Source organism: Melospiza melodia, unplaced genomic scaffold, assembly GCF_035770615.1.
Source record: "Melospiza melodia melodia isolate bMelMel2 unplaced genomic scaffold, bMelMel2.pri scaffold_148, whole genome shotgun sequence".
NCBI classification, from domain to species: domain Eukaryota; kingdom Metazoa; phylum Chordata; class Aves; order Passeriformes; family Passerellidae; genus Melospiza; species Melospiza melodia.
In genome coordinates, this window is record NW_026948512.1 from 315,993 (window position 1) to 340,102 (window position 24,110).

A 24,110-nucleotide genomic window follows, 5' to 3' on the forward strand; every position below is an offset into this window, starting at 1 on the left:
AAATTCTGATTTTTTGGGAATTTTTTTGGAGTTTTTTAGGGATTTTTTGGGATTTTTGGGATTTTTTTGGGGTTTTGGGGTTTTTTGGGGATTTTTGGGTTGGGTTTTTTTTTTTTTTGAATTTTTGGGGGATTTTTGGGGATTTTTTTAGAATTTTTGGGGTTTTTTGGGGGGGGGATTTTTGGGGTTTTTTTTTTGGGTTTAAATGTGACATTTGGTGACGTTTGGTGGCGTTTGGTGACGTTTGGGGACACCTCTGTCCCCAGACCCCGACGTTTTGGACACCTGGTTCTCCTCCGCCCTCTTCCCCTTCGCCGCCCTGGGCTGGCCCGAGCAGGTGAGAGCCCAAAATGTCCCCAAATGTCCCCAAAATGTCCCCAAAATGTCCCCTCAGTGTCCCCCAATGTCCCCTCAGCGTCCCCAATGTCCCTTCAATGTCCCCCCATTGTCCCAAATGTCCCCCCAACATCCCCAATGTCCCCAATGTCCCTTCAATGTCTTCTCAATGTCCCCAAAATGTCCCCAAAATGTCCCCTCAATGTCCCCAAAATGTCCCCTCAATGTCCCCAATGTCCCCAATGTCCGCTCAGTGTCCCAAATGTCCCCAAAATGTCCCCACTGTCCCCATTGTCCCAAATGTCCCCAAAATGTCCCCATTGTCCCCCCTGTCCCCAATCCCCCCAATGTCCCCTCAGTGTTCCCAATGTCCCAAAATGTCCCCAAAATATCCCCAATGTCCCCCCACTGTCCCCACTGTCCCCAATGTCCCCTCAGTGTCCCCTCAATGTCCCCAATGTCCCCTCAATGTCCCCTCAGTGTCCCCAATGTCCCCAAAATGTCCCCTCAATGTCCCCCAATGTCTTCAATGTCCCCAAATGTCCCCAATGTCTCTTCAATGTCCCCAATGTCCCCCCAAAATGTCCCCAATGTCCCCTCAGCGTCCCCAATGTTTTCTCAGTGTCCCCAACTGTCCTTCAATGTCTCCAATGTCCCCAATGTCCCCAAATGTCCCCAATGTCCCCTCAATGTCCCCTCAATGTCCCCAACGTCCCCTCAGTGTCCCCAATATCCCCAAAATGTCCCCACTGTCCCCAGTGTCCCCAATGTCCCCAAAATGTCCCCAAATGCCCTCAAAATGTCCCCAATGTCCCCAATGTCCTCAATGTCCCCTCCTTGTCCTGATGTCCCCAATGTCCCCAATGTGTCCCCCCAATGTCCCCCAATGTCCCAATGTCCCCCAATGTCCCAATGTCCCCAATGTCCCCAATCCTCCCAATGCCCCCCAATGTCCCCAGTGTCCCCAATCTCCCCATTGTCCCCAATCCCCCCCAGTGTCCCCACTGTCCCAAATGTCCCCAGTGTCCCCAATGTCCCCACTGTCCCCAATGTCCCCTCACTGTCCCCTCACTGTCCCCGCTGTCCCCCAGGGCCCCGATTTTGGCCGTTTTTACCCCAATTCGCTGCTGGTGACGGGCAGTGACCTCCTGTTCTTCTGGGTGGCCCGCATGGTCATGCTGGGCCAGCAGCTCACGGGCCAGCTGCCCTTCCGCCAGGTCGGTGTCCCCAAGGGTCCCCAGATGTCCCCAGATGTCCCAAAGTGTCCCCAAGGGTCCCCAGATGTCCCCAAGGGTCACCAAAAGTCCCAAAATCCCCAAATTCCCGAGGGTTTGGTCAAGTTTTGGGGTTCCTCGTTGGGTTTTGGGGTTTCTCGTTGGGTTCTTGGTGTCCCCAAGGGTCCCCAAGGGTCCCCAGATGTCCCTTGGGGGTCACCAAGTGTCCCCAAGGGTCCCCAAGGGTCACCAAAGGGTCACCAAGGGTCCCAAAATCCCCCAAATTCCTGAGGGTTTGGTCAAGTTTTGGGAATTTTTGTTGTGTTTTGGGGTTCTCGTTGGGTTTTGGGGTTTCTCCTTGGGTTCTTGGTGTCCCCAAATGTCCCCAAGGGTCCCCAAGGGTCACCAAGGGTCCCAAAATCCCCAAATTCCCGAGGGTTTGGTCAAGTTTTGGGGTTCCTTGTTGGGTTTTGGGGTTTCCCGTTGGGTTCTTGGTGTCCCCAAGTGTCCCCAGATGTCCCCTAGGGTCACCAAGTGTCCCCAAGGGTCCCAAAATTCCCCAAATTCCCGAGGGTTTGGTCAAGTTTTGGGATTTTTTGTTGGGTTTTGGGGTTCCTTGTTGGGTTTTGGGGTTTCTCGTTGGGTTCTTGGTGTCCCCAAATGTCCCCAAGGGTCCCCAGATGTCCCTTGGGGGTCACCAAGTGTCCCCAAGGGTCCCATAGGTCCCCAGATGTCCCCAAGGGTCCCAAAATCCCCCAAATTCCCGAGGGTTTGGTCAAGTTTTGGGATTTTTTGTTGTGTTTTGGGGTTCCTTGTTGGGTTTTGGGGTTCCTTGTTGGGTTTTGGGGTTTCTCGTTGGGTTCTTGGTGTCCCCAAATGTCCCCAAGGGTCCCCAGGTGTCCCCCAAATGTCCCCAAGGGTCCCCAGATGTCCCCAAAGGGTCCCCAAGGGTCACCAAAAGTCCCAAAATCCCCAAATTCCCGAGGGTTTGGTCAAGTTTTGGGGTTCCTCGTTGGGTTTTGGGGTTTCTCGTTGGGTTCTTGGTGTCCTCAATTGTCCCTAAGGGTTCCCAAGTGTCCCCAAGGGTCCCCAAGTGTCACCAGATGTCCCCAAATGTCCCCAAGGGTCACCAAAGGTCCCAAAGGATCCCAAAATTCCCCAAATTCCCGAGGGTTTGGTCAAGTTTTGGGGTTCCTTGTTGGGTTTTGGGGTTTCCCGTTGGGTTCTTGGTGTCCCCAAATGTCCCCAAGGTTCCCCAGATGTCCCTTGGGGGTCATCAAGTGTCCCCAAGGGTCCCAAAGGTCCCCAGATGTCCCCAAGGGTCCCAAAATCCCCCAAATTCCCGAGGGTTTGGTCAAGTTTTGGGATTTTTTGTTGTGTTTTGGGGTTCCTTGTTGGGTTTTGGGGTTTCTCGTTGGGTTCTTGGTGTCCCCCAAGGGTCCCCAGATGTCCCCAAAGGTGCCCAAGTGTCCCCAGGTGTCCCCAAGGGTCCCCAAGGGTCCCAAAATCCCCAAATTCCCGAGGGTTTGGTCAGGGTTTGGGGTTCCTTGTTGGGTTTTGGGGTTCCTTGTTGGGTTCTTGGTGTCCTCAGATGTCCCCAAGGGTCCCCAATCCCATTTTGGGGTCCCAATCCCATTTTCGGGGTCATTTTCCCCATTTTTGGGCTCCTTTTCCCCATTTTTGGTGTCCCCCAATCCCATTTTCGGGCTCCTTTTCCCATTTTGGGGTCCCAATCCCATTTTTGGGGTCCCCAATCCATTTTCGGCCTCCTTTTCCCCATTTTTGAGGTTGGTCCCCAATCCCATTTTTAGGCTCCCCATCCCCATTTTTTGGGTTCTTTTCCCCATTCTTGCGGTCCCCAATCCCATTTTCAGGGCAATTTTCTCCATTTTCGGGCTCCTTTTCCCCATTTTTGGGGTCATTTTCCCCATTTTTGGGGTCCCCAATCCCATTTTTAGGATCCCCATCCCCATTTTTTGGGTTCTTTTCCCCATTTTCGGGGTCCCCCATCCCCAGGTGTTGCTGCACTCGCTGGTCCGGGACCCCCAGGGCCGCAAGATGAGCAAATCCCTGGGGAACGTCATCGACCCCCGCGACGTCATCGGGGGCGCCACCCTGCAGGTACCCCAGCAACACCCAAAATATCCCAAACCCCACCCAAAATAAACCAAAATAACCCAAAATAAACCAAAACCCCAAAAATTCTGACCCCAGAAACCCCCTGAACCAAAAAAACCCAACCCAAAACCCACCCAAAATAACCCAAAACCCCAAAAATCCCGACCTCAAAAATCCCCCGACCCAAAAACACCCAAAATAACCCAAAACCCCAAAAATCCAACCCCAAAATCCCCAGAAACCCCTGACCCAAAACCACCAAAAACCCCACCCCAAAATAACCCAAAACCCCAAAAATCCCAACCCCAAAAAACCCAGAAACCACCGACCCAAAACCACCAAAAACCCCAAAAATCCCGACCCCAGAAATCCCCACCCCAAAATAACCCAAAACCCACCCAAAATAACCAAAACCCCAAAAATCCCAAACCCAGAAACCCCAAAAATCCCCACCCCAAAATAACCCAAAACCCCAAAAATCCCACCCCAAAAACCCCCACAAATCCCGACCCAAAACCACCAAAAACCCCAAAAATCCCGACCCCAAAAACCCCCACAAATCCTGACCCAAAATAACCCAAAACCCCACCCCAAAATAACCCAAAACCCCAAAAATCCTGACCCCAGAAGTCCTCTGACCCAAAATATCCCAAAACCCACCCAAAATAACCCAAAACCCCAAAAATCCCAACCCCAGAAACCCCAAAAATCCCCACCCCAAAATAACCGAAAACCCACCCAAAATAACCCAAAACTCCAAAAATCCCCACCCCAAAAACCCCCAGAAATCCTAACCCAAAACCACCAAAAACCCCACAAATCCTGACCCAAAAACCCAACCCCAAAACACCCAAAACCCCAAAAATCCCCACCCCAAAAACCCCCACAAATCCTGACCCAAAACCACCAAAAACCCCACCCCAAAATAACCCAAAACCCCAAAAATCCCCACCCCAAAAACCCCCACAAATCCCAACCCAAAACCACCAAAAACCCCACCCCAAAATAACCCAAAACCCCAAAAATCCCAAACCCAGAAACCCCAAAAATCCCCACCCCAAAATAACCCAAAACCCACCCAAAATAACCCAAAACCCCAAAAATCCCGACCCCAAAAACCCCAAAAATCCTGACCCAAAACCACCATAAACCCCACCCCAAAATAACCCAAAGCCCACCCAAAATAACCCAAAACCCCAAAAATCCCAACCCTAGAAATCCTCTGACCCAAAATAACCCAAAACTCCAAAAATCCCCACCCCAAAAACCCCCAGAAACCCCTTGAACCAAAAAAACCCAACCCAAAACCACCCAAAATAACCCAAAACCCCAAAAATCCCAACCCCAGAAACCCCAAAAATCCTGACCCAAAACCACCATAAACCCCACCCCAAAATAACCCAAAGCCCACCCAAAATAACCAAAACCCAAAAATCCCAACCCTAGAAATCCTCTGACCCAAAATAACCCAAAACCCCAAAAATCCCCACCCCAAAAACCCCCAGAAACCCCTTAAACCAAAAAAACCAACCCAAAACCACCCAAAATAACCCAAAACCCCAAAAATCCCGACCTCAAAAATCCCCAGAAATCCTGACCCAAAACCACCAAAAACCCCAAAAATCCCGACCCCAAAAACCCCCAGAAATCCTGACCCAAAATAACCCAAAACCCCACCCAAAATAACCCAAAACCCCAAAAATCCCAACCCAGAAATCCTCTGACCCAAAATAACCCAAAACCACCCAAAATAACCCAAAACCCCAAAAATCCCAACCCCAAAAACCCCAAAAATCCTGACCCAAAACCACCATGAACCCCACCCCAAAATAACCCAAAACTCCAAAAATCCCCACCCCAAGAACCCCAAAAATCCTGACCCAAAACCACCATAAACCCCACCCCAAAATAACCCAAAACCCCAAAAATCCCAACCCTAGAAATCCTCTGACCCAAAATAACCCAAAACTCCAAAAATCCCCACCCCAAAAACACCCAGAAACCCCTTGAACCAAAAAAACCCAACCAAAACCACCCAAAATAACCCAAAACCCAAAAATCCCGGCCCCAAAAACCCCCAGAAATCCTGACCCAAAACCACCAAAAACCCCACCCCAAAATAACCCAAAGCCCACCCAAAATAACCCAAAACCCCAAAAATCCCGGCCCCAAAAAACCCCAAAAATCCCAGACCCAAAAAACCCCAAAAAAAACTCCAAAAATTCCCAGGCCTGGGGCGATTTTGGGGTTTTGGGGATGATTTTGGGGCCATTTTGGGGTGATTTTTGGGGTGATTTTTGGGGGTGACTTTGGGGTGGTTTTGGGTTGATTTTGGAGCTGATTTTGGGGTGATCTGGAGGAAATTTTGGGGTGGCTTTGGGGGTCATTTTTGGGGTGGTTTTGGGGTCGTTTTTGGGGATGGTTTTGGGGTGATTCTGGGGTGATTTGGGGGAAATTTTGGGGTGGTTTTGGGGCCATTTTGGGGTGATTTTTAGGGTGGTTTTTAGGGTGATTTTGGGCTGGTTTGGGGGTGATTTTGGGGGTGATTTTAGGAATAATTTTGGGGATGTTTTTGGGGATAGTTTTGGGGTAATTTTGGGCTAATTTGGAGGTGATTTTGGGGTGATTTTGGGGAGTTTTGGGGGTGATTTTGGGGAGTTTTTGGGGTGATTTTCGACCAAGTTTTGGGGTAATTTTGGGGATTATTTTCGGGGTGGTTTTGGGGTGATTTTGGGGCTGATTTTGGGTTTTTTTTCCTCCCCCAGGAGCTGCAGGAGAAGCTCCAGAGCCGAACCCTGGACCCGCAGGAGCTGCGGGCGGCCCAGGAGGGGCAGGTGGGACCCCCAAAACCCCCCAGGACCCCCCAAAATCACCCTAAAATCACCCCAAAATTCCCTAAAATCACCCCAAAACGATCCCAAATCCCCAAAATCGTCCCCCAATTAACCATGAGGGCCCAAAATTCCCCAAAATTACCCCAAGTTCCCTTGAGACCCCGAATCCCCTAAAATTACCCCAAATTCCCCCCTAAAACCATCTGAACCCCCAAAAATTCCCCAAAATCCCCCCAAATTGCCCCAAAATCCCCCCAAAATTACCCCAAAATCACCCCCAAAATTACCCCACATTGCCCTGAGACCCCCAAAATGCTCCCCTAAATTACCCCAAAATTGGCCCCAAAATCCCTCTGAGGCCCCCCAAAAATCCCCCCAAATCCCTCTGGACCCCCAAAATCCCCCAAAAATCCCCCCCAAAATCCCCCTAAAATGACCCCAAATCCCCCCAAAAGTCCCCCCCAAAATCCCCCAAATCCCTCCGGACCCCCAAAAATCCCCCCAAATCTCCCCAGAATTGTCCCCAAAATCCCCCTAAAATGACCCCAAATCCCCCAAAAATCCCCCCCAAAATCCCCCCAAAAATCCCCCCAAAATCCTCCCGAAATTGCCCCAAAATCCCCCTAAAAATCTCCCCAAAATTGCCCCAAAATTGCCCCAAATCCCCCAAATTCACCCCAAAATGCCCCAAAATTGCCCCAAAATCGCCCCAAAATTGCCCCAAATCCCTCTGAGCCCCAAAATGCCCCAAATTCACCCCAAATTCCCCCCAGCGCCGTCAGTTCCCGCAGGGGATCCCCGAGTGCGGCGCCGACGCCCTGAGGCTGGCGCTGAGCAGCCACAACGCCCACGGTGAGACCCCCACCCAAATTAACCCCAAAATATCCCTGAGACCCCTCCCCAAATAACCCTGAACCCCAAAATCCCCAAAATCCACCCAGGAACCCCCAAAATCCCCCCTGGCGCTGAGCAGCCACAACGCCCACGGTGAGACCCCCACCCAAAATAACCCTGAGACCCCTCCCCAAATCACCCTGAACCCCAAAATCCACCCAGGGACCCCCAAAATCCCCCCAAAATCCCCCCAGGGACCCCCAAATCCCCCTGGCGCTGAGCAGCCACAACGCCCACGGTGAGACCCCCACCCAAAATAACCCTGAGACCCCTCCCCAAATACCCCTGAACCCCAAAATCCACCCTGGGACCCCCAAAATCCACCCAGGAACCCCCAAATCCCCCCAGGGACCCCCAAATCCCCCTGGCCCTGAGCAGCCACAACGCCCACTGTGAGACCCCCACCCAAATTAACCCTGAGACCCCTCCCCAAATCCCCCTGGACCCCTGTAGGGACCCCAAAATCCATCCAGGGACCCCCCAAAATCCCCCCAAAATCCACCCAGGGACCCCCAGATCCCCCTGGCGCTGAGCAGCCACAACGCCCACGGTGAGACCCCCACCCAAAATAACCCTGAGACCCCTCCCCAAATCATCCTAAATCCCCCTGAACCCCAAAATCCACCCAGGGACCCCCAAAAATCCCCCCAAAAATCCCCCAAAAATCCCCCCAAAATCCCCCTGGCGCTGAGCAGCCACAACGCCCACGGTGAGACCCCCACCCAAATTAACCCTGAGACCCCTCCCCAAATCACCCTGAACCCCAAAATCCCGCTGGGACCCCCAAAAATGCCCCCAAAATTCCACTGGGACCCCAAAATCCCATCCTGGGTGGTCTTGGGGGGTCCTGGGGGAGTCCCAAGGGGTCTTGGGGGGTCCTGGGAGGTTCTTGGGAGATTCTGGGGGGGTCCTGGGGGATTCTTGGGGGGTTTGGGGGGGGGTCCTGGAGGGTTCTGGAGGGTCCTGAGGGGTTTTGGGGGGCTCCTGGTGGGTTCTTGGTGGGGTTTGGGGGATTTTGGGGAGGTTCTGGAGGGTCCTGAGGGGGTCCTGGAGGGTTTTCGGGGGGTTCCTGAGGGGTTTTGGGGGTCCTGGAGTTTTTTGGGGTGGGTTTGGGGGGGATCCTAGAGAATTTTTGGGGGTAATTTGAGGGTTTTTGGGGGGGGGTCCTGAGGGGTTTTGGGGGGCTCCTGGTGGGTTCTTGGTGGGGTTTTTGGTGGTTTTTGGGTGATTTTGGGGTTCTGGGTGGTTTTTGGGGTTCTGGGGGGATCCTGAGGATTTGGGGGTTTTTTGGGGGGTTCCGGTGCCCCCCTTTGACCCCCAAATTTCCCCCCCCAGGCCCCGAGCTCCGTGTGGGCGTGGCCTCGGTGCTGGCCCAGCGCCGCTTCTGCAACAAAGTCTGGAACGCGCTGGGGTTCGTGCTGAGAGCCATCGAGGGGGACACCCCAAAACCCCCCGAGCAGGTAACGGGGACCCCAAAATACACACAAAAAAAAAATCACCCCAAAATACCCAAAAACATCCAAAAAACCCCAAAAAAACCAAAAAAAAACCACCCAAAAACCCCCCAGGAACGCGCTGGGGTTCGTGCTGAGGGCCATCGAGGGGGACACCCCAAAACCCCCCGAGCAGGTAAAGGGGGGACCCCAAAACCCTAAAATACCCAAAATACCAAAAAAACCAAAAAAAAAACCAAAAAAAACCACCCCAAAAACACCCCTGAAAACCCCCCCAGGAACGCGCTGGGGTTCGTGCTGAGAGCCATCGAGGGGGACACCCCAAAACCCCCCGAGCAGGTAAAGGGGACCCCAAAATACACACAAAAAAAAAAATCACCCCAAAATACCCAAAAACATCCAAAAAAACCCCAAAAAAACCAAAAAAAAACCACCCCAAAACCCCCCGAGGACGCGCTGGGGTTCGTGCTCAGGGCCATCGAGGGGGACACCCCAAAACCCCCCGAGCAGGTAACGGGGACCCCAAAATACACACAAAAAAAAAATCACCCCAAAATACCCAAAAATATCCAAAAAAACCCAAAAAAAAACACCCCAAAAACCCCAAAAACACCCCCCAAAACCCCCCCCAGGAACGCGCTGGGGTTCGTGCTCAGGGCCATCGAGGGGGACACCCCAAAACCCCCCGAGCAGGTAACCCCGGGGACCCCAAAATACCCAAAAAAAAAAATCACCGCAAAATACCCAAAAATATCCAAAGAAACCCAAAAAAAAACCAAAAAAAACCACCCCAAAAACCCCAAAAATATCCCAAAAACACCCCCCAAAACCCCCCGAGGACGCGCTGGGGTTCGTGCTGAGAGCCATCGAGGGGGACACCCCAAAACCCCCGAGCAGGTAACGGGGACCCCAAAATACCAAAAAAACCCAAAAAACAAAAAAAACCCAAAAAACAACAAAAAAAAACCGCTCCAAAAACCCCAAAAATATCGCAAAAACAACCCCTGAAAACCTCAGGGACCCCCCAAAACCCCCCGAGGAGGTAAAGGGGACCCCAAAATACCCAAAAATATCCCAAGAACACCCCCAGAAAACCCCAGGGACCCCAAAATACCCCAAAAATATCCCCTGAAAACCCCAGGGACCCCAAAAATATCCCCAAATAACCCAATTTTGTGGCTTTTTTCCCCAGATTTTCCTATTTTTCCATTTTTCTCCCAAAATGACCCAAATTTCCCATTTTTCTCCCCAAATTTCCCATTTTTCTCCCCAAATTTCCCATTTTTTTCCCCAAATTTCCCATTTTTCTCCCCAAATTTCCCATTTTTCTCCCAATGACCCAAATTTCCCATTTGTTTCCCAAATTTCTCATTTTTCTCCCCGTTCCAGGTGTTTCCCGCGTCCCCCATGGAGCGCTGGCTGCTGTCCCAGCTCTGAGCCCCCTCCCCAATGACCCAAATTTCCCATTTTTCTCCCCAAATTTCCCAATTTTTTCCCCAAATTTCCCATTTTTCTCCCCAAATGACCCAAATTTCTGGTTTTTCTCCCCATTCCAGGTGTTTCCCGCATCCCCCATGGAGCGCTGGCTGCTGTCCCAGCTCTGAGCCCCCTCCCCAATGACCCAAATTTCCCATTTTTCTCCCCAAATTTCCCATTTTTCTCCCCAAAATGACCCAAATTTCCCATTTTTTTCCCCAAATTTCCCATTTTTCTCCCCAAGTGACCCAAATTTCTGGTTTTTCTCCCCGTTCCAGGTGTTTCCCGCGTCCCCCATGGAGCGCTGGCTGCTGTCCCAGCTCTGAGCCCCCTCCCCAATGACCCAAATTTCCCATTTTTTTCCCCAAATTTCCCTTTTTTCTCCCCAAATTTCCCAATTTTTTCCCCATATTTCCCATTTTTCTCCCCAAAATGACCCAAATTTCCCGTTTTTGCAGGTGTTTCCCGCGTCCCCCATGGAGCGCTGGCTGCTGTCCCGCCTGGCCGGGGCCGTGGCCGAGTGCTGGCGCCGCCTGGAGGCGCTGGAGGTTCACGGGGCCGTGGCCGCCGTGCAGAGCTTCTGGCTCAGGAGCTTCTGCGACGTCTACCTGGTATGGGAGCGCCCGAAAACGCCCCAAAATTACCCCAAAAATACACTAAAAATACATTAAAATACCCCAAAAAATGCACCAAAAAACCGCACAAAAATAACCAAAATTTACCCCAAAAATACCCCAAAAATAACCCAAAAATACATAAAAATACATTATAAATACCCCAAAAATAACCCAAAAATACATTAAAAATACCCCAAAGGTAAGCCAAAAAAATTACCCAAAAATACACCAAAAAAACCCACAAAAATAACAAAAAAATTACCCCAAAACCACCCCAAAAATACACCAAAAATACACAAAAAATAACCCAAAAAATTACCCAAAAAATCACCAAGAAAACCCACAAAAATAACCAAAAATTACCCCAAAAATACACAAAAAATACACCAAAAATACCCCAAAAATACATTAAAAATACCCCAAAAATTACCCCTAAAATTACCCTAAAAATTACCCCAAAAATACCCCAAAAATGCATCATAAATACCCCAAAAATAACCCGAAAAATTACCCAAAAAATACACCAAAAAAACCCCACAAAAATAACCAAAAATTACTCCAAAAATGCACAAAAAATGCACAAAAAATAAGCCAAAAAATACCCCAAAAATTACCCTTAAAATTACCCTAAAATTATCCCAAAAATACCCAAAAATTACCCAAAAATACCTCAAAAATTACCCCAAAAACACCCCAAAAATACCCGAAAACTCTCCCAAAATACCCGAAAACTCTCCCAAAAATGGACTCCCCAAAAAATGAGCCCCCCACATCCCATTCCCTGTCCCCATTTTGGGATTTCTGCTCTGATTCCAGGATTCCTCTCCTGATTTCAGCATTTCTGCCCCAATTTCACCATTTCTCACCCCAATTTTTGCATTTCCCTCCCCAGGAGGTGCCCAGGGCGTCCCTGCAGTCCCAATTTCAGGATTTCTCTCCCCATTTCGGGATTTCTCTCCCGACTTTGGTTTTTCTCTCCCCATTTTGCGATTCCTCTCCCAATTTCAGGATTTCAGTCCCAATTTCAGGATTTGTCTCCCAATTTCAGCATTTCTCACCCCAATTTCATCATCTTTCCCCCGAAGGGGTGCCCAAGGCGTCCCTGCAGTCCCCATTTTGGGATTTCTCTCCCAAAAATTACCCCCAAAAATTACCCCAAAAATACCCCAAAAATACCTCCAAGAATTACCCAAAAAATACCCAAAAATACCTCAAAAATACCCCAAAAATACCTCCAAAATACCCCAAAAACACCCCAAAAATAACCCAAAAATACCCCAAAAATTACCCAATTTGGTTTTTCTCTCTCCATTTTGGGATTTCTCTCCCAGTTTTGCCATTTGTCTCCCCATTTCAGGATTTCTCTCCCAATTTCACCATTTCAGCCCCGATTTCACCATTTCTCACCCCAATTTCTGCCTCTCCCCCCAGGAGGTGCCCAAGGCGTCCCTGCAGCGCCAATTTTGGGATTTCCCACCCCATTTCAGGATTTCAGCCCCAATTTCAGGATTTCAGTCCCGATTTCAGGATTTCAGTCCCAATTTCAGGATTTCAGTCCTGATTTCAGGATTTCTCTCCCCATTTCAGGATTCCTCTCCTGATTTCATGATTTCTCACCCCAATTTCTGCGTCTCCCCCCCAGGAGGTGGCCAAGGCGTCCCTGCAGTGCCAGTTTTGGGATTTCTCTCCCAATTTCACAATTTCAGTCCCGATTTCACAATTTCAGCCCCAATTTCACCATTTCTGACCCCAATTTCTGCCTCTCCCCCCCAGGAGGTGCCCAAGGCGTCCCTGCAGTCCCCATTTTACAACTTGTGTCCCCATTTTGCGATTCCTCTCCTGATTTCAGGATTTCTCTCCCAATTTCACCATTTCAGTCCCAATTTCACAATTTCTCACCCCAATCTCATCATTTCCCCCCCAGGAGGTGGCCAAGGCGTCCTACAGCGCCAATTTTGCGATTTCTCTCCCAACTTTGGTTTTTCTCTCCCCATTTCGGGATTTCAGTCCCAATTTTGGGATTTCTCTCCCCATTTCGGGATTCCTCTCCCGATTTTGCGATTTCTCTCCCGATTTCACCATTTCTCACCCCAATCTCATCATCTCCCCCCCCAGGAGGTGGCCAAGGTCTCCATTTTAGGATTTCTCTCCCCATTTCAGGATTTCAGTCCCAATTTCGGGATTCCTCTCCCGATTTTGCGATTCCTCTCCCGATTTCACCATTTCTCACCCCAATTTCTGCCTCTCTCTCCCCCCCCCAGGAGGTGGCCAAGGCGTCCCTGCAGCGCCCCGAGCTCCGCGCGGGCGCCCGGGCCACGCTGGCGGCCGGGGCCGAGCTGGGGCTGCGCCTCCTGGCGCCCTTCGCCCCCTTCGTGGCCGAGGAGCTCTGGCAGCGCCTGCCCCGCGCCCGCCCCGCGCCCCCCACGCTCTGCAGGGCGCCCTTCCCCCAGCCCCGCGCCCTGGTCAGCGCCGGGACGGGATTTTGGGGGGGGTTTGGGGGGTCTGGGGGGGGTTTGGGGGGTCTGAGGGGGGATTTGAGGGGAAATTGGGGGGTTTGGGGAGAAATTGGGGGGGTTTTGGGGGGTCTGGGGGCGTTTTGGGGGGGTTTTGGGGGTTTCGAGGGGGTTTTGGGGGGCACTGGGAGGGGTCTGGAGGGGATTTTGGGGGGAATTGGGGGGGGGTTTGGGGGGTCTGAGGGGGGATTTGAGGGGAAATTGGGGGGTTTTGGGGGGTCTGCAGGCTTTTAGGGGGCACTGGGAGGCACTGGGGAGCACTGGGAGGGGATTTTGGGGGGTCTGGGGGCTTTTAGGGGGGCACTGGGGATTACTTGGGGGGTCTGAGGGGCACTGGGAGGGGTCTGGAGGGGATTTTGGGGGAAATTGGGGGGGGTTTGGGGGGTCTGGGGGCGTTTTGAGGGGGTTTTGGGGGCACTGGGAGGGGTCTGGAGGGGATTTTGGGGGAAATTGGGGGGGGTTTGGGGGATCTGGGGGCGTTTTGGGGGGGTCTGAGGGGGGATTTGGGGGGTCTGAGGGGGGAATTGGGGGGTTTGGGGGGTCTGGGGGGGTTTTGGGGGGTCCGAGGGGGATTTGGGGGGAAATTGGGGGTTTTGAGGGGTCTGGGGGGTTTTGGGGTGTCTGGGGGCTTTTAGGGGGCACTGGGAGGCACTGGGAGCACTGGGAGGGGATTTTGGGGGGTCTGGGGGCTTTTAGGGGGGCACTGGGGATTATTTGGGGGGTCTGGGGGCACTGGGAGGGGTCTGGAGGGGATTTTGGGGGGAAATTGGGGGGTTTTGGGGGGAAATTGGGGGGGTTTTGGGGGGTCTGAGGTGGGCTTTGGGGGGTTTTGGGTTCACCTTGGGGGGTTTCTGGAGGGGTTTCTGCACTGGGGGGCACTGGGAGGGCACTGGAGGGGATTTTGGGGGAAATTGGGGGGGTTTTGGGGGGGAATTGGGGGGGTTTGGGAGGTCTGGGGGCTTTTAGGGGGCACTGGGAGGCGTCTGGAGGGGATTTTGGGGGAAATTGGGGGGGTTTGGGGGGCACTGGGGCCACTGGGAGGGGTCTGGAGGGGATTTTGGGGGAAATTGAGGGGGTTTGGGGGGAAATTGTGGGGGTTTAGGGGGATCTGGGGGCTTTTAGGGGGTACTGGGGATGATTTGGGGGCTCTGGGGGGCACTGGGAGGGGTCTGGAGGGGATTTTGGGGGTTTGGGGAGAATTGGGGGGGTTTTAGGGGGTCTCTGACGGGGGTCTGGGGGGCACTGGGAGGGGTTTGGGGGTCTGGGGGGCACTGGCAGGGGATTTTGGGGTGATTTCAGGGGGTCTGGGGGGTTTTGGGGGTCCAAGGGGGGGATTTGGGGGCTTTTGGGGGGGTTTTGGGTTCACCTTGGGGGGTTTCTGGAGGGGTTTCTGCACTGGGAGGGGATTTTGGGGGGTCTGGGGGTGTTTTGGGGGTCTGAGGGGGGATTTGGGGGCAGTTTTGGGGGGTCTGAGGGCTTTTAGGGGGGTCTGAGGGGGATTTGGGGGTGGTTTGGGGATGTTTTGGGGGTCTGAGGGGGGATTTGGGGGGGTTTTGGGGGGTTTTGGGTGCACTTTGGAGGGTTCTGGGTGGCTCTGGGGGGATTTGGGGGGTCCCAGGGGGTTTGGGGTGAGTTTGGGGGTTCCAGGGGGTTTTGGGCGGTTTTTGGGGTTCCTGGGTGGGTTTTTGGGTGGATTTTGGGGGGATTTGGGTGGTTTTTGGGTTCCTGGGTGGGTTTTTGGGGGGTTTTGGGTGGTTTTTGAGGTTCCTGGGTGGGTTTTTGGGTGGATTTTGGGGGGTTTTGGGTGCACCTTGGGAGGTTCACGACGGGTTTGCGGTGAGTTTGGGTGGTTTGGGGTGGTTTTTGAGGTTCCTGGGTGGGTTTTTGGGTGGATTTTGGGGGGATTTGGGCGGTTTTTGGGGTTCCTGGGTGGGTTTTTGGGTGGATTTTGGGGGATACGAGGGGTTTGGGGGTTCCCAGGGGAATTTTGTCGTTCCTGGGGAGGATTTTAGGGTGAGTTTGGGGATTCCAGGAGGAGTTTTGGGTGGTTTTTGGGGTTCCTGGAGGAGTTTTGGGTGGTTTTTTTTTGGGGTTCCTGGAGGAGTTTTGGGTGGTTTTTGGGGGTTCCTGGAGGAGTTTTGGGTGGTTTTTTTTGGGGTTCCTGGAGGAGTTTTGGATGGGTTTTTTTTTTGGGGGTTCTTGGAGGAGTTTCGGGTGGTTTTTTGGGGTTCCTGGAGGAGTTTTGGGTGGTTTTTGGGTTCCTGGAGGAGTTTTGGATGGGTTTTTTTTGGGGTTCCTGGAGGAGTTTTGGGTGGTTTTTTGGGGGTTCCTGGAGGAGTTTTGGGTGGTTTTTTGGGGTTCCTGGAGGAGTTTTGGGTGGTTTTTGGGGTTCCTGGAGGAGTTTTGGGTGGTTTTTTTTGGGGTTCCTGGAGGAGTTTTGGGTGCATTTTTGGGGGGTTCCTGGAGGAGTTTTGGGTGGGTTTTTTTTGGGTGTTTCTTTTGGGGATATTTGGTGGTTTTGGGGTTCCTGGGATGATTATTTGGGGTTCCCGGGGGTCTCACCCCCCATTTCCCCCTCCCCAGTCCCACTGGCGCTGCCCCGAGCTGGAGGCTCAGGTGTCGGCCATGCTGGAGCTGGTCCGGGCCGTGCGGGGGCTGCGCGAGAACTTCCGGGTCAGGGGGTCGGCCCCGACCCCCAGGTGAGACCCGGGTGGGGGAGGGGGAGACGGGGGTGCGGCTCCCAGCATGCACCGGGGCGGGAAAGGGGGGGTGGGGGGACTACAAATCCCAGCATGCTCTGGGGGAGACAAAATGGCCCGATCAGACATGGACTACAAATCCCAGCATGCTCTGGGGGAGACAAAATGGCCGATCAGATGTAAACTACAAATCCCAGCATGCTCTGGGGGAGACAAAATGGCTGATCAGGTATTAACTACAAATCCCAGCATGCTCTGGGGGAGACAAAATGGCCGATCAGACATGGACTACAAATCCCAGCATGCTCGGGAGGAGACAAAATGGCTGATCAGGTATAAACTACAAATCCCAGCATGCTCTGGGGGAGACAATATGGCCGATCAGATATGGACTACAAATCCCAGCATGATCTGGGGGAGACAATATGGCCAATCTGATATAAACTACAAATCCCAGCATGCTCTGGGGGAGACAAAATGGCTGATTGAACATGGACTACAAATCCCAGCATGCTTTGGGTGGAACGGAAATGGCTAATCAGATATAAACTACAAATCCCAGCATGCTCTGGGGGAGACAAAATGGCCGATCAGATGTAAACTACAAATCCCAGCATGCTCTGGGGGAGACAATATGGCTGATCAGGTATAAACTACAAATCCCAGCATGCTCTGGGGGAGACAAAATGGCTGATCAGACATGGACTACAAATCCCAGCATGCTCTGGGAGAGACAATATGGCCGATCAGATGTAAACTACAAATCCCAGCATGCTCTGGGGGAGACAATATGGCTGATCAGACATGGACTACAAATCCCAGCATGCTTTGGGTGGAACCAAAATGGCCGATCAGATATAAACTACAAATCCCAGCATGCTTTGGTGGAGACAAAGTGGCTGATTGAACATGGACTACAAATCCCAGCATGCCTTGGGAGGGCCAAGATGGCTGCCATGGGTGGGAACTACAATTCCCACCATGCTTTTGGTGACGACCATATCCCAGCATGCCCCTCCCTGCCCCAAGATGGCACCCCCCATGGTGGCAGCCATGTTGTGGGCGTGGTTTCCCCCCACAGTGCTGCTGCAGTGCCCGGAGCCGGCTCCTGATTGGCTGGAGCCGCTCGGCCCCGCCTTCCGGACGCTCTCAAGGGCGGGGCCTGTGGAGCTCCTCCCCCTGGGGGCGGAGCCTGGGCCGGGCTGGGCGGGGGCTCCCGCGGGTTCCGGAACCTTCGTTCACCTGCGGATCCAGGTGAGGGCGGGGCGGGGCCAGGGGCGGAGTTTGGGGGTCCTGGGGGGGTTTTGGGGCTCCCTCAGGGACATTCAGGGGGTCCCAGGGGGGTTTTGGGGGTTCTGGGCCTGTTTTGGGTGACATTTTGGGGGTCTCGGTGACATTTTGGGGTCCCTCAGTGACATTTTGGGGTCCCCTCAGGGCCGGGTGAATCCGGGTGGGTTTGGGGAGATTTTGGGGACGTTTTTGGGGGTCTCGGTGACATTTTGGGGACGTTTTTTGGGGGTCTCGGTGACATTTTGGAGTCCCTCAGTGACATTTTTGGGGTCCCAGAGGGGATTTTGGGGACGTTTTTGGGGGTCTCGGTGACATTTTTGGGGTCCCCCCAGGGCGCGGCCTCAAGGGGGCCCAGCAGCAGCGCCAGGTTCGTTAGCAGAGCTTTAATTAGCAGCGTTAATTAGGCCGAGGGGGGGGAGCGGCCTCATTAGCGCTGCCCTGATTAACGCTCATTAATATTCATTAATATTCATTAATATTGATTAATATTCATTAACCCCTCCCTCCCCAGGCCCCGAGAGGAGCTGGAGACCCCCAGGGACCCCCAAAGGGACCCCCAAAAACACCCAGGGACCCCCTCCCATCCTTTTTTAAATAATGAATTAAAATTTATTTATGCGATAAATAAAGTGGATAAAATGAAACGGCGTGGTGTGGGGTTGTTAGGAAATGAAATTCAATGAAATTGAATTAAATTAAATTAAAAATAATGCAAAGTGGAACAAAACAAAATACAACGTAATGAAATAAATAAAAAAAAATAATAAAAATAAATATGTGCATATAAATAAATAAGGTAAAATTACATATAAATGAGTTTTAAATATAAATAAAAATAAAAATTAAAAAATAAATAAAATAATGTAAAGTAAAATCAAGTAAAATAAAATAAAATAAAATAAAATAAAGTGGTCTGGGTTTATTAATAAATAAAGTAAAATAAAGTAGTCTAGGCTTATTAATAAATAAAATAAAATAAAGTAGTCTGGGTTTATTAATAAATAAAATAAATATTATTTATCAAATAAAATAAAATTATCTGGTTTTATTGGTAGATAAGATCAGATTTAGAAAATGAAACAAAGTAAAATAGTCTGGGTCTACAAATCAGTAAATGTTTATGAAATAAAATAAAGTAGTTGGGGTTTATAGTTAAATAAATTAGAATTTTTTTAATAAAAGTAAAATAAAGTAAAATAAAATAAAATAAAATAAAATAAAATATTCTGTTAATAAATTAATTAAAACTTATTTATGCAATAAAGGAAATTTAAATAACAGCAAAATAAAATAACGTAAAATAAAATAAAAAGAATTTAATGAGGTTGCCGTTTATGAGGTCGTGGCCTCCTTAAGGGGGCGGGGTTTGAGAAAGGGGGCGTGGTTTAAGAGGGGGCGTGGCCACCTCAGGCCCCGCCCCCTCGGGCTCGGAGCTGCCGAGACCCAAAAACCCAAATTGGGGTTGGGGAGCCCAGAACGGCCCCGGGGACAGCGGTGACACCTGCGGCCACCTCAGGTACCCCCGTGTCACCTCATTGTCACCTGTGTCACCTGTGTGTCATGTTATTGTCACCTGTGTGTCACCTGTGTCACCTGTGTGTCACCTCATTGTCACCTGTGTGTCATCTGTGTCACATCTGTGTGGACACCTGCGGCCACCTCAGGTACCCCCCCCCCCGTGTCACCTGTGTCACCTCATTGTCACCTGTGTCTCCTCATTGTCACCTGTGTGTCACCTGTGTGTCACCTGTGTCACCTCTGTGTCACCTGTGTCATGTTATTGTCATCTATGTGTCACCTGTGTCACTTGTGTGTCACTTACGTGTCACCTGTGTCAGTTGTGTCATCTCTGTGTCACCTGAGTGTCCCCCCCGTGATGTCCCCTGTGTCACCCTGTGTCACTTCTGTGTCACCTCTGTGTCACCTGAGTGTCCTCTCTGTGTCACCTGTGTGTCACCTAAGGCCACCTCAGGTACCCAAATGTCCTGAGTGTCCCCCGTGTGTCCCCCCCCCCCGGTGACATCTCTGTGTCACCTGTGTCCCTGAGTGTCCCCTGAGTGTCCCCTGTGTCCCCTCTGTCCCCCCCCGGTGACGTCCCCTGAGTGTCCCCTGTGTGTCCCCCCCGTGTCCCCCCCCCCGGTGACGTCCCCTGTGTCCCCCAGGTGTCCCCATGGCCGAGGGCGGCCCCTCCCCCCCCGATGTCCCCCCCGGGCAGGTGACAGAGCCGGGCCCCGCCCCCGCCTGGGCTGGCACCGGGGGTGGTGGCACCGGGGGTGGTGGCACCGTCACCGTCACCCCCTGGGCCGGCGGCATCACCATCACCGTCACCGCGGCGCCCCGCCCGCCAGGACAGCGGGGACGTCGGGGACATCGCTGAGGACAGCGGGGACACCAGAGGCACCGAGGACACTGGGGACACTGGGGACATTGGGGACATCGGGGACACCAAGGACACTGGGGACATTGGGGACATTGGGGACACCAAGAACCTCGGGGACACTGGGGACATCAAGAACCTTGGGGACATCGGGGACACTGGGGACACCAAGAACCTCGGGGACATTGGGGACACCAAGAACCTTGGGGGACACTGGGGACATCAAGAACCTTGGGGACATCAGGGACATTGGGGACACCAAGAACCTCGGGGACACTGGGGACACCGAGAACCTTGGGGACATTGGGGACATCAAGAACCTTGGGGACATCGGGGACATTGGGGACACCAAGAACCTCGGGGACATTGGGGACATCAAAGGCTTTGAGAATGTTGGGGACATCAAGAACATTGGGGAAATTGGGGACATTGGGGACATTGGGGACATCGGGGGGCATCAAAGGCACCGAGGAGATTGGGGACTTTGGGGACATCAAAGGCTTTGAGAACGTTGGGGACATCAAGAACCTCGGGGACATTGGGGACACTGGGGACATCAAAGGCACCAAGGACATTGGGGGCATCAAGAACCTTGGGGACATTGGGGACATCAAAAGCTTTGATAACGTTGGGGACATCAAGAGCCTCGGGGACATTGGGGACATCAAAGGCATTGAAGATATTGGGGGACATCAGGGACATTGGGGACATCAAGAGCATTGGGGACATCAAAGGCACCAAGGACACTGGGGACGTTGGGGACATCAAAGGTGTTGGGGACATCAAGAACCTTGGGGACATCGGGGACGTTGGGGCCATCAAAGATATTGGGGACACTGGGGACATCAAGAACCTCGGGGACGTGGAAAGCTTTGAGGATATTGGGGACCTTGGGGACATCAAAGGCACCGAGGACATTGGGGGACGTTGGGGACATTGGGGACTCCAAAGGCATCAAGGACATTGGGGACATCAAGAACCTTGGGGACATCAAGAACATTGGGGACATTGGGGACATCAAGAAACTTGGGGACTCCAAAGGGATCAAGGACATTGGGGACATCAAGAACATTGGGGACCTTGGGGACATCAAACATATTGGGGACACCAAAGGCATCGGGGACATTGGGGACATCAAGAACATTGGGGACATTGGGGACATCAGAGGCATTGGGGACATTGGGGACATCAAGAAACTTGGGGACATGGAGAACCTTGGAGATGTTGGGGACACTGGGGACAACAAAGGCATCGGGGACATCAAGAACCTTGGGGACACTGGGGACATTGAGGACATCAAAGATATTGGGGACATCAAAGACACTGAGGACATCGGGGACATCGGGGACATCAAGAACCTTGGGGACATTGGGGACATGAAAGACATTGGGGACGTTGGGGACATTGAGGACGTTGGGGACATTGGGGACATCACAGCCACCACGGATGGAGGACAGGGCGGTGTCCCCATCCTGTGTGACAAGGACATCGGGGACATCAAGAACCTTGGGGACATTGGGGGACATTGGGGACAGGGCTGTCACCATCCCTTGGGACATTTGGGACAGCGATGTCCCCACCCCTGGGGACACTGGGGACAGTGGGGACATTGGGACACTGGGGACACTGGGGACATTGTGGACAGGGACAGTGGGGACACTGGAGACATTGGGGACATCGGGGACATTGTGGACAGGGACATCGGGGACAGGGACGTCACTGTCCAGCTGGTCAGGGACCTTGGGGACAGCGATGTCACCACGCCAAGGGACATTGGGGACAGGAACAGGGGGGACAGGGACCTTGGGGACCTTGGGGACAGCGATGTCACCGCCCTGAGGGACATTCAGGGCTTTGGGGACAGCGGTGTCACCACCCTGAGGGACCCTGGGGACACTGGGGACGTTGGGGACATTGGGGACAGGCACCTTGGGGACATGGCTGTCACCACCCTGAGGGACACTGGGGACCTTGGTGACCTTGGGGACACGGCCGCCGTCCCCGCCCCGGGTGGCTTTGGTGGCTTTGGTGGCCCCGGTGGCCTTGGCTCAGTGGCTGTCGCCTGCCGGGCCGGTGGCATCACCATCACCGTGGTGGCCCCGCCCCCCGAGGAGGAGGAGGAGCCTCTCGATGATGACGTCATTGCCTATGAGGAGGAGGGCGGTGACGTCACGGAGGGGCGGGGCGGCCCCTCCCCTCCCCCCGCCGGTGACGTCACGGCCGAGGGCGACATCGCTTCCTGCGCGCCGGGAGGTGACGTCGCTGCTGATGTCACCGACGGCGATGACGTCACTTCCTCTGTGCCGGAGGAAGCTTTTTCTGGTGACGTCACCGCGCTCCATCCTGGGAGGGGCGTCGCCGATGATGTCATTGCCCCTGGGAGTGACGTCACCGGTGACGTCACTGCCCCCGGGTGTGACCTCATCGATGACATCGCAATCAGCCGTGACCTCACCGATGACGTCACCACCAAGAGCGACTCCCCGCAGGACCAGGATGACGTCACGGATGACGTCATCACCTTGCACGACCTCACTGATGACGTCATCGCCCCCGAGAGCGATGGCTCTGATGACGTCATCGAGCACGGCTACCCCGGTGACGTCATCGCCTGGGGTTACGTCACTGCCCCGCTCCCTGGGGGCGATGACGTCATTGATGACGTCGTCACCGTCCACCACGCCCCTCCCCTTCCTGGGGATGACATCATCGATGACGTCATCCCCGGCGGGCACATCCTCGATGACGTCATCCTCCGAGACGCCCTTCCCGATGACGTCACCGAGGACGACGATGACGTCACCTTCCCGTGCCTGGGCCCCCTGCCTGCCAATGACGTCATCACTGCCGATGACGTCACTTCCTCGCTGCTGGGTGACGTCACCGGCGACCTCGACGCCGCCTGGGATGATGACGTCACCGCCGATGACGTGACGGCCGACGATGACGTCACGCCCTTCCTGCCCTTGGACCGCCCACCGGGCCCTGACGACGACGACGATGTCACCGATGACATCACCAATGACGTCACCCAGGGGGCGGAGCGGCCTCTGCTCGGCTCCGCCCCCTCCGCTCGCCGCCATGATGTCGGCGATGACGTCAGCGATGACATCACCGAGGACACGCCCCCAAGGCGCCGGGCAGGTGAGGAGGGGGCGGGGTTTAAATTCGGGGGGGGCGGAGTTAAAATGCAGTGGGCGGGGTTTTGAACGCGGTGGGCGGAGTTTAAATGGGGTGGGCAGGGTTTAATTGCAGTGGGCGGGGCTATGAAGGGCAGTGGGCGTGTCCCAGTCCTGACCACGCCCCTTCGCCGTGGCCACGCCCCCAAAGTGCAGGACAGGCGTGAAGGGGCGGGGTTTAATCACAGTGGGCGGGGTTTAAGTGCGGTGGGCGGGGCTTTCGAGGGCAGTGGGCGTGTCCCAGTCCAGACCACGCCCCCAAGGTGCGGGACAGGCGCGAAGGGGGCGGGGTTTTAAACACAGTGGGCGGGGTTTAAATGCTGTGGGCGGGGTTCAAAAAGGGCCGCGGGCGAAATCCCGGCTCTGACCACGCCCCCTCGCCGTGGCCACGCCCCCCAGGCGCCCGCCCAGACCCCGCCCCCCGCGTGCCCCCTGCTCTTCCTGGGCCTCCTGTGCCTCCTGCTGGCGCTGCTGCTGCTGGCGGCCATCGCCGCGGTAAATAACGCACGGGGGGGGGGGGCAAATAACGCACGGGGGGGGCAAAAATTACCCCTGGGGGGCCAATTATGCACAGGGGGGTGATAATGCACAGGGGGGGGGCAAATAATGCACATGGGAGGGCAAATAATGGACGGGTGGGGGGAAATAACGCACGGGGGGGGCAAATAATGCACGGGGAGGGGAAATAACGCACGGGGAGGGGCGAAAATGTACCTAGGGGGCAAATAATGCACATGGGAGGGGCAAAATTATACACCTGGGGGAGGAAAATACACTGGGGGGGCAAATAACGCACATGGGGTGGGGAATAACGCACATGGGGGGGGGGCAAATAACGCACATGGGAGGGGGCAAATAACGCACATGGGGGGGCAAATAATGCACATGGAGGGGGGCAAATAACGCACATGGGGGGCAAATAACGCACATGGGGGGCAAATAACGCACATGGGGGGGGCAAATAACGCACATGGGGGGCAAATAACGCACATGGGGGGGCAAATAACGCACATGGAGGGGGGCAAATAATGCACATGGGGGGGCAAATAACACACATGGGGGGCAAATAATGCACATGGGAGGGGGGGGCAAATAACGCACATGGGGGG

The 24,110-nt window shown here is 53.6% G+C and overlaps 1 protein-coding gene across 1 annotated transcript in view; it reads left to right on the top strand.

Annotated features, from left to right (window-relative positions):
• The window catches only part of VARS2 (valyl-tRNA synthetase 2, mitochondrial), a 37,371-nt gene extending 21,212 nt beyond the window's left edge, over positions 1-16,159 (top strand). The window contains 9 exon segments of the mRNA XM_063182068.1: positions 267-337; positions 1,428-1,553; positions 3,567-3,671; positions 6,434-6,502; positions 7,276-7,354; positions 8,732-8,856; positions 10,785-10,937; positions 13,205-13,405; positions 16,040-16,159. Coding sequence (XP_063038138.1) covers positions 267-337; positions 1,428-1,553; positions 3,567-3,671; positions 6,434-6,502; positions 7,276-7,354; positions 8,732-8,856; positions 10,785-10,937; positions 13,205-13,405; positions 16,040-16,159 — 1,049 coding nt within the window.
• Positions 16,160-24,110: the final 7,951 nt, after the last annotated feature.